The sequence below is a fragment of the Leptopilina heterotoma genome, unplaced genomic scaffold, assembly GCF_015476425.1.
Source record: "Leptopilina heterotoma isolate Lh14 unplaced genomic scaffold, ASM1547642v1 Lhet_57, whole genome shotgun sequence".
NCBI classification, from domain to species: domain Eukaryota; kingdom Metazoa; phylum Arthropoda; class Insecta; order Hymenoptera; family Figitidae; genus Leptopilina; species Leptopilina heterotoma.
This window is the reverse complement of record NW_025111127.1, coordinates 1,771,862-1,787,071: the sequence shown is the minus strand read 5'-3', so window position 1 is coordinate 1,787,071 and position 15,210 is coordinate 1,771,862. Positions and strand designations below refer to the sequence as shown.

Below are 15,210 nucleotides of genomic sequence, written 5' to 3'. Positions count from 1 at the left end.
GACTCAACCTGAAAATACTAATTTATTCTATTAATTGTGATGGTACCCATACTTCTTGGTATTTGAAGTAATAATGTTTTTTTAAGGATTCGTTTTAATATTTGAATATTTTGAATTTGAAAAAGTATTTAATAAAGAAATGATATTAGTTAAATAATTATTTAGAATGGGCGAGAAGAAGTTTTTAACACTTGTATGATCAAAAATTTGTAAAATTAACCTCAAAAACATAACCTATATATATGCATATATATGTATGTATGTATATATGTATATAAAATTGCAGATCAATAATTATATCAAATTCCATAACAAGAAATAAAGAAGCAATACACTAAAAGTAATTTTTTTAAATTTTATCTAAAGGAAAGACGAATAAAAAGCAAGAGTGTTTTCATTACTGAAAAGCCTAAAAAAAATATTATAAAGTAGAAAAACGACGATCGTTTCGTGTTTGTAGGGAAAATTGTGAGTTGATGATCCGACCGTAGGGCCGATCTTTGAAAAAGAATAAATTCTCGATCAGTCGTAGAGTTCGGCGAATTTATTTAGGGATGGGGTCGTAAGTTTTGGTCACAGGAATAATTGGATAATTCGCGTTTTACGAAGTGCGCTAAGTACGTTGCGCCGTGTTGCGCCGTTGACACTCGTCGTCCACACAACAGATTTGGTATTAACAAGAAAAGTATTTGAAATTTATAAACTTGAAGATAAGATGGCCACAAACACTGTCGACGACCAATATTTCTACGAAGACGTCGTTTACAGGGTTGACAAGAAGAACAATGTTGAATTTGGCATTATTATGGAAAATGACGATCAGGATATGTCCGATGACAGTTCTGCCAACGAGGAAAGTCCTAAAAGAAAAAAAGGAGAAATCCGCGTAGTATGGCATCCTTCCGGTGTCGAGGAACTCGTTAATTCCAAAAAGGTACAATTCAATCGTATTCCAATCAAACATTTAGCTCCCGATTTACCTCCCGATTTTTTCATATTCCTTAACCACAATAATCTCTAGAGAACACAAAATTATTGACCCCGGTTGACATTTATCTTATTTTTTTAACACTGTAAATAAATAATTTATAAAATGTTCTAGTCTCGACAGTTTTAAACTTTCTACATCCTCCACTTATTTCAAAATCTAAGCAATTCCACGTAAACAGATTCAATACAAAAAATTATCTTGAGGGACATTGTTGTATTTAAATTGACATTATTTCTACAACGATTAAGCGATTTTAATTTCTATATAGTGAATTTTTAAGTAATTTATTTTTCAATTCCAAAACTCTTCTTGCAAAGAAAATTATTTAACCCCCCTTTTTACATTCTCATTTCAAAAATAAACATTCAATTTTTACAGAAAACATCTATTTTATTTTTTTTCATTTTTATTGGAAAGCCGAGATTTTTTTACAACTTAAATTATGTAAAGTTCAAAAAAATAGGACAATAATGAGTTTTTAAGAAAATAAACAAAAAAAGTGTTTAAAAGTTGATTTTTTTAATTTCTTGAAAACCCGTTGTTACATTTTTAAACTTTAATCACAGTTGGTCCCCTTTTGCCCTTTTGTCCCCTTATTTCAATTTTATCACCTTTTCCTCTTTTTTGCTGATTTGACCCCATTTTCACCTTTTTCTAATCAAAAATAAACAAGTTTTTCTTTTTTTTAAATCTTTTTCAAAGTGTAATCATAAAATTTAGACTCAATGTTATAGAATTCAGTGCGTTTTATTTCTGATATAGATTATTAACACCACAACATAATATAAGTATGTTTTTTTATGTTAATGATTTAAATAATATAGATATCGTAAGGAATTTTATAAATTATAAGGTGGTTCATTCAACAGAATGCAGACCTCTAGGAAAATAATTAATTAACATTCAAATAATTAAAATATTATTATTAATAGTTTTTTCTATAAAAACAAAAATTCTAATACAAAACCTTCAATTTTTTCCATTTCTGACAATAATTTTTTTTTAAATAACTTAATTCTTGAAGAACTATCATAAAATTATAACTTAGAAATTATTTAATGAATAATTTTATTTATACATTTCAAAATTAATTGAATTTTATAATAGTTTCGTTTACAATATATATTTAATTAATTATTAAAAATAATGAATTTATCGAGGAATTTTAGTAAAAAACACAAAAAAAATTTGAATTTTGGAGAAGTTTCAAATATTGCAAAAATTCAATTATTTTCAAAAATTTTCCTAAATTCAATGATATTCAATATCAACTATTTTAAAAAAATTTTCCAAAAGAATTCAATTATTTAAAAAATTTTTTATTTAAATTCTACGCAAACGTTTAATTATTTTCATAAATAATAAAATAATTTCACAAGAATTCTATTATTTAAATTTTTTTAAAATAAATTTCGCAATAATTTCATTATTTTCATAAATAATCAAACTCATCGCAGAATTTCAATTATTTTTAATACAATTTTAATCAAATACCTCGAAAAATGTAATTATTTTAAAAAATTATATTAAAATTCGTCGAAAGAATTTAATTAATTTAAAAATTTGTTGATAAAATTCTTTATGAGAATTCAATATTAAGGAACATATGTGACGCTCCACGAGAAAAGGGACCTTATTTACTCTTGTCATAAGGTCCCTTTTCTCGTGGAGCGTCACATATATTCAAATTCAATATATAATATAATATAAATTATTCTATTTCTAATAGATTTCTAATAGAAATTGATTTAGAAATGAATTTCAGTTAAAATTTTAGATAATAATTGAATATTAAAAGCATTACAGCGTGAATTTTTAGAAATAATTGAATTTTGAAATTAATTTTTTTTAACAAGTTTCATTGAATTTTTTCTATATTAAGTATAAATTTTTATTTTCTAATATATATTTAATTGAAGAATTTACGAATTCTTATATATGAAATTTCGTAAAATTTAATATTGTAAACAAATGGATTTGAAAATTGTCAAAGAACTTTTTCGAAAATTATTAAAAAGGGACCGTTCAAAAAATACGTAACGCTTTTTGGGGGAGGGGGGGGGGGGTCGAGCTATTTGTTACGGTCAGCAGAAAAAATGGCGCTAATGTATACAACATTGCGTTACATGAGGGAGGGGGGGGGTCCAAATTTCCGAAAAATAGCGTTACATATTTTTTGAACGGTCCCAAATAATCGATTTCAAGAAGAATTTTAGTTAAAAATTCTTGAAAATAATAATTGAATTGATAATGATTTTATTGTCAGTAATTGGTCCGTAATTTTTCATTTTTGGTCTTTAGTCGAAATATAATGGAATGACTTAAAAAGTTATAGAATTTTATGACTTTTCTCTTAATTTTAATATTAATTGAAGAATAATTTACCAAACATTTAAGTAATTCCCAGAAAATTCAAATTTTTACCTGACCGTTTCACGTGGAATTTCTTAAATCTTGAAAAATTTTTTATAACTTATTTAATTGTAAATTTTAAATGTATAAATTGTCACGTTTTAGAATAGCAAATTAACTACATAAACATATGATTGGTAGGTTCATCTTGCAGATAGAACTTTAATGCCAGGAGATGTTGTGCGGCGTATGATAAAAGGAAAAGATACTCAGAGAGGTTATTGTAGAGACATTGAACTCTCAGCATGTGTTCAAGTCATTGGTTCAAAGCAAGTTCTCACGAACATTAAAAGCGAGGATCTGGTTCCACTCGAGGTACATTTTCCTTTAAAATTATTACATTGCATGTTTATTAAAACTTGAAATCTGTAAAATTGTTTTCTGTGAAAAATTATCATTGTATTTAAAACTTTTTGCTCAACATTGAGAAAAAATACTAAGTAATAACTAAATAATAATAGTAACAAATTTAAGAAGAATAGTTTATTTTGACCATCAAAGGAAATAATCTAAATAATACACGATTTAAGGGGAATGGGTCAATAATAGAACACAATTATTTCTCCCTTCATTTGAAATAACTAAATGCTTTTTATAAACATAAACTGATTTTTATGTAATCGAGATGCGTTTTGGCATTTTTAAGTGAAAGCGGGCGCAAAAGAACTTTTGCGCCCGTTTCCCTGACCCCGGGCGAGAATCAGTTACTTTGTGCCCACCTTAAGTGCCCGAAATAACATACTTTTCGTGCAGGTAGGACAACAAAAAATTTTTACTCTTGTAAAACTGAATCCTTTTTAACCACTTTACCTATGAAATTTCAAGTTGAAAAAAATTGAACTTATTCTTTAAATCTTTTTGAACAATATATAGAAAAAACCTGAGCCCAAATTAGTTATCTATATTAAAACTTATTTTTTTTATTTTAGACAAATTTTAACAGTAAAAATAAATACAAGTTATAATTAAAAATATTAGAAGTATGAGAACTTTAAAAAAATGCATTTCTGATGTTTGCTTTTTTATTTGTATATTATTATTAATTTTTGTTGAAGGATATTTTATACAAAGAATTATAAAGCAACATATAAAATTTATAGTTTAATTTTTACAATTACAAACTCCTTGATTTCTGATTCATGAACATTTAACCATAGTCATTTGCAAAAACATTTAATTTTATTAAAATTACGGGAACTTTGTGTAATTTTCAAAGAAGCATTTCAGTCCATAAAGCTTGGATTTTCTAAATTTTGTTCTTTGCGTCCTCCTGAATGTGTTATCGCTGGTTCTTCTGGTACTCACAGCGTGTGTGTTTGCCAAACTCATCAAAATTTTTATTTGCTTCTATGGATTTTTAATCGAAACTACAAATGTAGAGATGTTATAAATGCAATAACGTGTGATAAAAATAATCGAAATTGCTTAATGAGACGATACGAAAGAAATTCTTGAAGACTAGAAAATGGAAAAAAGTTGAGTTCAAACAGTGGACTACTCAAGATCGCTCCGAACTGGAAACCAAAACTGCTTCGCGTTATGAAATATTTCAATTAATATTTGATACTATTGATAATGTATTTCAACATGACTTTATTGCGAAACAGCAATCATAATATCTATCACATAGAAAAAAGTTATTAATGGAAACTGAAGCACTTATTCTAGTAGATTTTAGTGAGAACTTTTCTTTTAATTTTCAAGACGAAATTGAAAGTGCTTACTGGACCAAGAAATATTGCACGATTCATTCAGTAGTATTTTATTATAAAAAAACGAAGAACTTAAGTACAAGTCTCTTTGTATAATTTCAGATGTTCTTAAACATGATACCTCTGCTGTACAAACGATTCTTTCTAAGGTGATCGCTTACATAAAAGAAAATATTTCCGACGTGACAAAAGTAGAATACTTCAGCGATGAATGTAGCGGACTGTATAAAAATTGTACCATGCTGTCTTTCGTGTGTAAACCCGAAAAACAATTTGGCGTTGCCGCTTTTTGGTCATTTTTTGTACCTAGACATGGAAAGTGACGGTGTGGGTGGCACTAAAAAAGACTTGCTGCAACTGAGAATATAAGGTCTGCTGACAATCAAATAGAAACTGTTCAGGAGTTATTTAATTTCTGTCAAGATTTGAATTCATCTATACATCCAATCTTACTCAAGGCAGATGAAATTACACTCGAATCTCGCTATAACGAGAAGTTCGGGAGTCAAGTCTCCCTCTATTACGAGCGCAAGAGGAGAAATGAGAAATCCCCACTTTTAAGATTCTTTATTCATTTTTTTAGTGTTTACAAATTAAATAATGTCAAAATTACAAACGTAACCTAGTTTACTTTGAACTTTAACATACAGAAAATTTATATAAGCTTAAATTTTGAAGATGTTCGACTCATTGATATAATTTCAAATAAGAAGTGACTTTTTATTTTTATTTCATATAAATAAAATTGATTTTAACCAAATTTAAACCAACTGAATGTGCATTTGTTTATAAATAGTGGGGGTAATCGGGAGAAAATTTTTCTCGCTATACCGAGAGACAGAGCCCTCGTTATAGAGAGCGCTCGTTATAGAGAAGGTCGTTATAGCGAGATTTGAGTGTAATCCATTTAGACATGAAGAAGAAAATTTAACTTTAAAAACTGTACCAGGAATGAGATCTCTTCAGTATTTCGAACCATTAAGTCCTACAATAATGTGCTGTAAAACAACTAGTTTGGAAAAGATATTTGTTGTAAATTATGATATCTCGACTAATTTTAAAGAAAGCTTAAACGCAGAGTATAGCGAGAACATGTACGACGGATTTACGGAAATTGATGATTGGTTCATAGGACAAAAAACATTGACAAGGAAGAAGAACAAACAGCCCAAATAGTTATCATGCAAAGGGTACAATCTGAAGAAAAAAGTTTACACGAAAAAAATCATCGTATAAAACCGTTAACACCTTTTCTGAATGATTCGACAATCCACCTGTTTTGACTGTTCTGTTCTCAAAAATATTATGTTGCGTTAATAAATCTTTAATTCAATCGTCGAATAAATACAGACTTAATCACACAAAAGTTGTTAAATTATTTAATGAATATTTGCAAAAGGATTTGTAAGACCAGTTAATAAGAAATCAATGAGTTTGTAATTGTAAAAATTAAATTATAAATTTTATATTACAATAAAATAGAAAAATGTTGCTTTATAATTCTTTGCATAAAATATCCTTTAACAATAATTAATTAATATTAATAATAATAAATATATTTATAGGGTCAGTCCATTGTATTTCACCTGAAGCCGTTGCGGCCTATTTTTAAAAAAATCTCATAATTTGTCAAAATGATGTTTAATATCCATAGAATTCATTTTTGAGAATTATTTTATAAAATTTTTTGAATTTAACTTAGAATTTTAATTTTTAAATTGAGTTGGACAGAAAAAGGGTTAGATTGAGAGTTATGAAAATTGAATACAAATGTATGGAAATAATTTAGATAATACAAATTTCTTGATTGATATTTGTTAAAAATGAGCTAATTTACTTGTATTTTTTTATTTTTATTTATTTGGTTTATACACCCGTCTTAAGCTTATCTAGCTATACAAGTGTGTTTACATTTTCTCTTACATAATATTTCTTATATACATTTTGCTAATACTAAGTTTTGCGCCTACAGAGCGAATTGAAAATTAGGAGTACTCGCATTTGCCTGGACCACCCGTCTAATGGGTTTTCTCGCCAGTGGAGAGGGAAACTGTAGAAAACCTCTCCTGAGTACAACCGGTTTTATCGACAGTCGAGTTCTAATGGTGTGTACCGGACAATAATCTACAGTGTACATCATTATACCTCGACGTCAAACCTATACCCTTGGTCCTTAAACGACCGCCAAGCGAGGCATCTATCCGACTGAGCTAATCTGTCGGTAATTTACTTGTATAAATAGATTATTGTGTAAACATTCCCAAAATAATAGATAAAAATTGATTTTAAAATTTACCTATGAAATTGTCAAAAATCACTACATTTTAATTACATTTTTCTAAAAGGTTTATAAATATTAAAAAATGTATTACTATTTAATGTAAAGTATTTTTAATGTACTTTCATAATATGTGCTAACTTTTTAATTTTATAATATAGAAATATGAAAAATTTTACCTTTAATATTGAGTGTTTCATGATTTTTAGTGATTATAATCACTTATTTCTTCTCAGGTGCAAGACTAAAAAATCCAATTTTTGTCTTAATATTTAAGTTTGAACTTCTTTTCCATTCTATTAAATTTTGGTAATGGAGAACGAGCTACTTTGTAGTTTTATTCATGTTTAAAAAATCTGCTTCCAAAAGCGAGTTTGTTGGTTAAAATGCAGGTAATTTTATAACACTGAAGTTGGCTATCTCAATAGTCATGCAAAAATCTACTTGCATTTTAACCAACAAATTCGTTTTTTTAGCAGATTTTTTTAACTAAATTTAAACTGAAAAGTAGCTCGTTCTCCATCACCAAAATTTAATAGAATGGAAAAGAAGTTCAAACTTAAATATTAAGACAAAAATTGGATTTTTTAGTCTTGCACCTGAGAAGAAATAAGTGATTATAATCACTAAAGATCATGAAACACTCAATATTAAAGGTAAAATTTTTCATATTTCTATATTATAAAATTAAAAAGTTAGCACATATTATGAAAGTACATTGAAAATACTTTACATTAAATAGTAATACATTTTTTAATATTTATAAACTTTTTAGAAAAATGTAATTAAAATGTAGTGACTTTTGACATTTCAAAGGTAAATTTTAAAATCAATTTTTATTTATTATTTTGGGTATGTTTACATAATAATCTATTTATACAAGTAAATTAGCTCATTTTTAACAAATATCAATCAAGAAATTTGTATTATCTAAATTATTTCCATACTTTTTTATTCAATTTTCATAACTGTCAAATCTAACCTTTTTATGTTCAACTCAATTTAAAAATTAAAATTCTGAGTTAAAATCAAAAAATTTTGTAAAATACTTCTCAAAAATGAATTCTATGGATATTAAACATCATTTTGACAAATTATGAGATTTTTTTAAAAATAGGCCGCAACAGCTTCAGGTGAAATACAATGGACTGACCCTATATTTTTATAAATATATTTTATATTTCTATAAATAGAAATTAATATTTCTAATACTCTTTATTATAACTTGTATTTATTTTTACTGTTAAAATTTGTTTAAAATAAAAAGAAAGTTCCAATACAGATAATTGATTGAAAATTTTCCGAGGATTGTGAATTTCGGCTCAGATTTTTTCTATATAACTGCATATGGTCAGAAAAAGGCAAAAACCGTAAGGAAACATTGAAAAAAGTCGAATTATCTCACTATTTTGCAAAGGTATGACTAAAAACTCAAAATATCCAGAATTCCGGAATAATCATTTTAAAGTCTGATAAAAAAAGAATAAATAAACAAATGTAAAATGTAAAAGGACAGTAAAAACCCTCAAAAAAATAATTTAAATAAATAAAATAAATTATTCGCCCCTTTTAATACACTGCAAGCCCGATCAGCGGTCAGCTCCGGGGGTGCTCGACCGCTGATCGGGCGTAAACATATAGGACCGTACGAACTGTTTTATGATGGGGTACCATTACTTGACTACTGAATTTTTTTTAAGGGGCCAAAGCGTCTTTAATGTATACGCTACTGCCACAACTTTTCGACTCCCTCATGGCCCCTCGCCCGCTCCATCTACAAACGACGTAAACAAGCGACCACTGATCGGGTGACCGCTGATCGGGCTTGCAGTGTAATTCTTATTTACTTTAAGTCCTTGCGAGAGTCTTCTTCGCCTCCTCAAGAGCCGTCCTGAAGACTCCGTATCCTCCGCTGCCTGCAATATGGGTGGTGGACACCTTATTGACAAACTTTTCAGTGCACAAAAAGCAGCTTGGGCTCGTTTCACATGCCGCAAGCATATATCGCGAGTCTCTTCTATCGTCTCGTCGTCAACTTCTAAGGGTGAAGTCCCATGGCAGCGTTTTGCGTTGCGTTTTGTAACTAGACCATGAGTGCAAATATAGCAAACATATATCTCCATCTCTCTCACACTCATTGCCTAGTTACAAAACGCAACGCAAAACGCTGCCATGGGACTTCAGCCTGAGGGTGGAGTCCCATGACAGCGTTTTGCGTTGCGTTTTGTAACTAGGCAATGAGTGCAAATATAGCAAACATATATTTTCATCTCTCTCACACTCATGGCCTAGTTACAAAACGCAACGCAATACGCTGCCATGGGACTCCACCCTGAGTGGATAGCGCTATGTGCGGTTATTCCACTACTGGAAATTGATACACTCAGAAGACTCGAAGCGCTTCTCTTTCTTTCTCTTTCCACGATGTTTTGTGTGTCTAACCTATCCACGACCACCCGTGGCACTGCAAGAAATTGTGCGCCACCACAATCCGCGCGCACTTGAGCATCATTTCTGGGACTGATGGTGAGATTTCCCGTTTCCAGCCTGCTCACATGGGTACCTTCTTTAAATTTTGTGAATCCGCTTTTTCTTGCTGTTTGCTTGTCCTTTAGTGAAAAGCCCCGCCACCACGGCAAGGTCTACCGAACATATCCATATGATACCAGTCCTGGAAAGGAATATGGGAATCATGGCCGGATTTATACAGACGCAAACTAGGCAACTGCCTATGGTTCCCCACCATGGTGCACCATATAAAATATTTTTTACAAAAAGTGTAAAAAATTTTTTTTTAAAAAAGTATGTTAAAAAATAATTTTAAGTGTTTAGAAATTTAATTAGCTCTCTTAATTCATATATAAAACATACTTTACTTAATATTTTAATCTTGGTAAAGTTATAAAAAAGTCTTCCCTTACATGGGGTTCCCTGTCAAGTAAATTCGGCCCTGTTTATAATAATGAATCGTGTATGTGTTCTTTTGTATTTGTATTATTTTCTCAATAATACTCACTCTGACTGTATCTAAGAGTCTGGAATCTTCTATTAGGATTTATTATAATTTTATTATTATCTTCTTTTTTAACTTTCTTAATATTCTTCACAATATTACAAAATACCATATCAATTAGGCTGGAGTCCTATGGTAGCGTTTTGCGTTGCGTTTTGAAACTAGCCCATGAGTGCAAATAGAGCAAACATATATCTCTATCTCTCTCACACTCATGGCCTAGTTACAAAACACAACGCAAAACGCTATCATGGGACTCCAGCCTTATACTTTTAATAAATTGCTCGATGAGATACAGTGGCGTAGGAACCAGGGGGCAAGGGGGTCAGTTGCCCTCCCAGTTATTTACATATTACATAGTTTAATATATCTATAATACTCAAATTACGAGATTAATGTATTAACTTCAACGTAAATTCTCTAAACAAATATTCTTGAGTCTCTTCTTGAGACTAAAGGCAACAACTACCTAACTTAAGCTGTTATGGCCAATATACTCTATTTCGCCAAGATTCACCGGCAATTGCTTCGATTTCCCTTTGTCGATTCTTTTTATTGAATGACTATTTGGTGGGAAGGACCTACTTATTATTGTGCTATTAAGTAATTACTTAATGATTATCTGATACCTTGAAGATTTGTTTGAGTGTCATCACCCAAGTTCTGTTGCTTGGATGAACCACTTTTTACGCTGACCATCTCTCCACCGTCGGTATTTAGCCAATCCGGTGTTAAATAAATCCTGTAAGATGTGCGTCTCCACCGCTAAAATTAACGTAACATCGATGCGAGAGAAATACTGGATTGGGGCATGCGCCTTGTAAACTTGGTTATGTTGCAAAGCGCAAAACGCAAATTGACTTTATAAAATATATAACCTATATAATAATAAATATAATATAATACAAATTTTAGAATGAGAAATAACCGAAAGAACTATTTAAATTTCACCGTTAAATAAATCCACTTTAAAAGCGAGGCCGTCTTCACCGTATAAAAATCAGTATTTAATTAATCCAACCCCGCACTCCCAGCAGGATTGGACTTATTTAATACCGACTCGTCTCCACCGCGTATTTTCGATGTTTGTTCAATACCGGATTGGCTAAATACCGACGGTGGAAACATGGCGGTCATTGAGAAATATTGTGAGCAAATTGTACTAACTCTTAAAGAATATTTGACACACTTTTGCATATAATAAAGTATTACAATCCTCATTTCATTATTTAGATCTTAACCCTTTGCGTCACAGTGGGTCGCTCAGCGACCCACCTTTTCCTTCTCAGTTTTCAGTATTTCTATGGCATATTTATTAATAAATTTAGGGTTTTTTTTCGGGGCATGTTCCTCATACCTAAACAAGTCTAAGAAACCTGTTGATTCACAATTTGTTAATAATAAAAATATTATAAACAAATAAATAACAAAAAATAATGCTTCTTTTTCAGAAAAAATTCATTTTCTACTTATCCTTACTAATTTTTGAGATGATAATTTTTTTTCTTTACAAATTAGATCCTAAACTATATTTACAATTACTTTTTTGCCTCGTTACACAGAATTGTTATTTGACAGACCTGTCATGAAAACTGTCCTTAATAATTAATCATGTCAGAACTGTCCTCTGACATAACTGACATGTAACAGAACTGTCTTTTGACAGAACTGTCATCTGACAAAACAGACATGTAACCGAATCGTCATGTAACAGAATTGTCATTTGACAGACTCGACATATAACAGAATTGACATTTGGCAGAACTGTCATGTAACAGAATTGTCACTTTACAGACGCATCATGTAACAGAATTTTTTTATAACAACTCTTTTCATAGACATTTTTATGAATTTCTCTGAATTCCTGTGAATTTCCGAGAAAAAAGTTGTTACAAAACAATCTTGTTACATGATGGGTCTGTGAAGTGACAATTCTGTTACATGACGATTCAGGCAAATGACAATTCTGTTACATGTCTGTTCTGTCAAAAGACAATTCTGTTGACTAACGGGTCTGTTAAATAACAATTCTGTTGAATAACGGGTCTGTTACATGACATAGGGTAAATGTCGGTTCTGTCAAGCGACTATTATGTTACATGACAGGTCTGTTAAAAGACAATTGTTTTATGTGTCAATTTGTTCAAATAACAGTTCTGTTACATTTCGGGTATGTCACATAACAATTCTGATGTTTGTCAATTCTTTTGCATTGCAGTTCTGTCAAGTGACAATTCTGTTACTTGACGAGTCTCTCAAATGACAATTCTGCTACATAAAAGGTCTGTCAAATGACAATTCTGTTGAATGACGGTTCTGTCAAATGACAATTCGTTTCAATATCCAATCTGTTACATGCATTTCGGTTAAATGACAGTTCGGTTACTTGTCATTTGGGAAATATTCATGCGTCTCGGTCGTGGTGCTCGACTGGAACCGGCCTCACTTCTTTCATAAGATTTCGGAATTCCCATATAAATTGTTCGCGGTCTACCTGATTTTTTTTTGGCTTAAATCCAGCTCTCCGGGCACTCTGAGGGTGGTTCTAGAAACGGATTCAACCTTTTAATGCCCTATGCCACCGTTCTATCAGACCGTTGGCGGCAGGGTGATAAGGTGTTATGCGGACACGTTTAACAGTTCCTTAAACAATCTTGACTCAAATCCGGCCAACGGGTAAATCTGTCCATCATTGTCAAACAATATTTAATACCGTTAACGGGTGGAAAGGAACCTATTAGGTCCATGTGAATATTTTGGAATCCTGCATCTGGCAAATCGATCGGATGCTTTATCTGAATTTTGACGAAAAGCGTATACGAGGGGTTTGTGGTTCGCCACCACGCTCGTACCACCTACTTCTAAGTAGTGCTGAAAATAATTAACGGTTTTTAAAACCGCAGTGAGTTTATAGTCGTACGTGTTCTACCTTTTTGTGCCGGATCAAATTTTCGGGAGAAAAATGCTAGTGGTTTCTACTTGTCGGCCGTTTTTTGCTCGAGGACGGTTCTGATATCAAAATCCGACGCATCCGTTACCAAGCGCATTGGTGCGTCAGCTGACGGGTGTGCTAGCATCGCGTGAATATTTTTTGATTTTGGGTATTGTGCGATGGCTTTGATCTTTTCGAGAGAAGGTCTTGAACCTTCTTCGTTAAATACATGCCTCAGAAATTCTATTTCTTCTACGCCTAAGAACCATTTCTCGGCATTTATACGCAATTAATATTTTCTTAGACGACTAAAAACTTCTCGAAGACGCTCACAGTGTTCCCTTAAGTTTCGTGAAAAAATAAGTATGTCGTCAATGTAAAAATGTATAAATCGAGCTTTGAGAATATCGTGGAACCGTGAAGATTGTACGAAAAATCGTGAAGATGTGGAACCGGGAATCAATTGGGCCCAGTGACGGAATTAACTCGACGATAATCCCCGCACACTCGCCATGTACCGTCCTTCTATTTTAGCATATTTTTGGAGGAAGCCCAAGAAGTGCTGGAAGGACGACAACGAACGGATACACACATCAATATAAAATAATCTTTTGCGACTTTTAATTTCTCAGGACAAAGTCTTCGAGCGCGCTGCACTATCGGGGGACCCACGGTGGTTATATGATGAAATACTGCAAAATAGGTGTTTCCATCGTCAGCGGAAATAGACTCGTCTCCACCGTTCATTTGTAGTATTTGTTCAACATCGGACCATGTAGCTAAATTCCGACGGTGGAGACATAGTCAATGACAGGAAATAACCAAAACTGGTTTACAGTGGATAATACAGTTTATCAAATTTCAAAACCCTAATGAAAAAAATTCAAATTTTAATTCACAGGAAAATTTATCGATAAACGGGAATCACTTCATATATTAATGAACAACTTTCTTTCAGGAATTCGCAACAGACATTGCAGTTTGTATGGATTCATGGGTCGGTGGAATCAGAATTGTTCATTTTAAATTGTGGCTGGCCACTCCCGATGGATCTCGATGTGTCATTAATGAAATGGATGCACGAGGTTTAGAGAACTTTGAGGAAAAACGGGATAACGTAAGTAATTTTTTTAATTTTTTAAAATTTTAATTAAATTTGTATGATTAGTTTTTTATTTATTAAATTAATTTAATTACTTAAAAAAATGTAAATATATATATATGGGGATCAACTTTAGTGATGTTTTGATTTGTATCCATTATTATAGAAAAGAAGGGTGCTTCTTTAATAGCATTAGTGATTTTATTTTCAACAGTTTTATATAACAAATCAATTAACTCATTTTGAATTTGTGGACTCAAGTATCGTGTCGAGTTCTCAGATTTCAAAATGAGTTCTTTTAAAACTGGATCATAAATTGCAAGTATTTCCACTTTTGAAAAAAACGTACCGTTGTGACCCATGTTTCCTATACATTCACGATGGCCAGTAAAAGGAAGGTTACAAGTTGCTAATTTTAAAATTATATTTATAATTCTGTGTAAAAATTTTCTCCAAAAGTTCTTTTCTTTTAACGTTTGTTCTTCAAGATAATTGTTAATATTCTTTTTGTCTCGCCACAATTCAAACAGGATACATGTATCTAAATGAATCTTTGAACTTTCGTGTAATTTGATTTTATTGCTTCATTCAGTTACATTTGTCTGTTGGATTCGGCATCGACAACAAATCAATTACCTATGGAAAGTTAGAGACATAAAATTTATCCTCTGCATTATTGATTATAGAAATATTTTCATAATTATTGCTTGCAGTATCTGAGCCACTGGTCACAGTGTTGCAAACTTCTATCGATTCTTCAGTGACTAAAC

At 31.1% G+C, this 15,210-nt stretch overlaps 1 protein-coding gene across 1 annotated transcript in view; it reads left to right on the top strand.

The window, feature by feature from the left end:
• The first annotated feature begins 65 nt into the window (after positions 1 to 65).
• The window catches only part of LOC122508771 ((E3-independent) E2 ubiquitin-conjugating enzyme UBE2O), a 34,291-nt gene continuing 19,146 nt past the window's right edge, over positions 66 to 15,210 (top strand). The window contains exons 1-3 of the mRNA XM_043622304.1: positions 66 to 934; positions 3,545 to 3,718; positions 14,297 to 14,455. Coding sequence (XP_043478239.1) covers positions 716 to 934; positions 3,545 to 3,718; positions 14,297 to 14,455 — 552 coding nt within the window. The 5' untranslated portion in view covers positions 66 to 715. The remainder of the gene's footprint in view (positions 935 to 3,544; positions 3,719 to 14,296; positions 14,456 to 15,210) is intronic.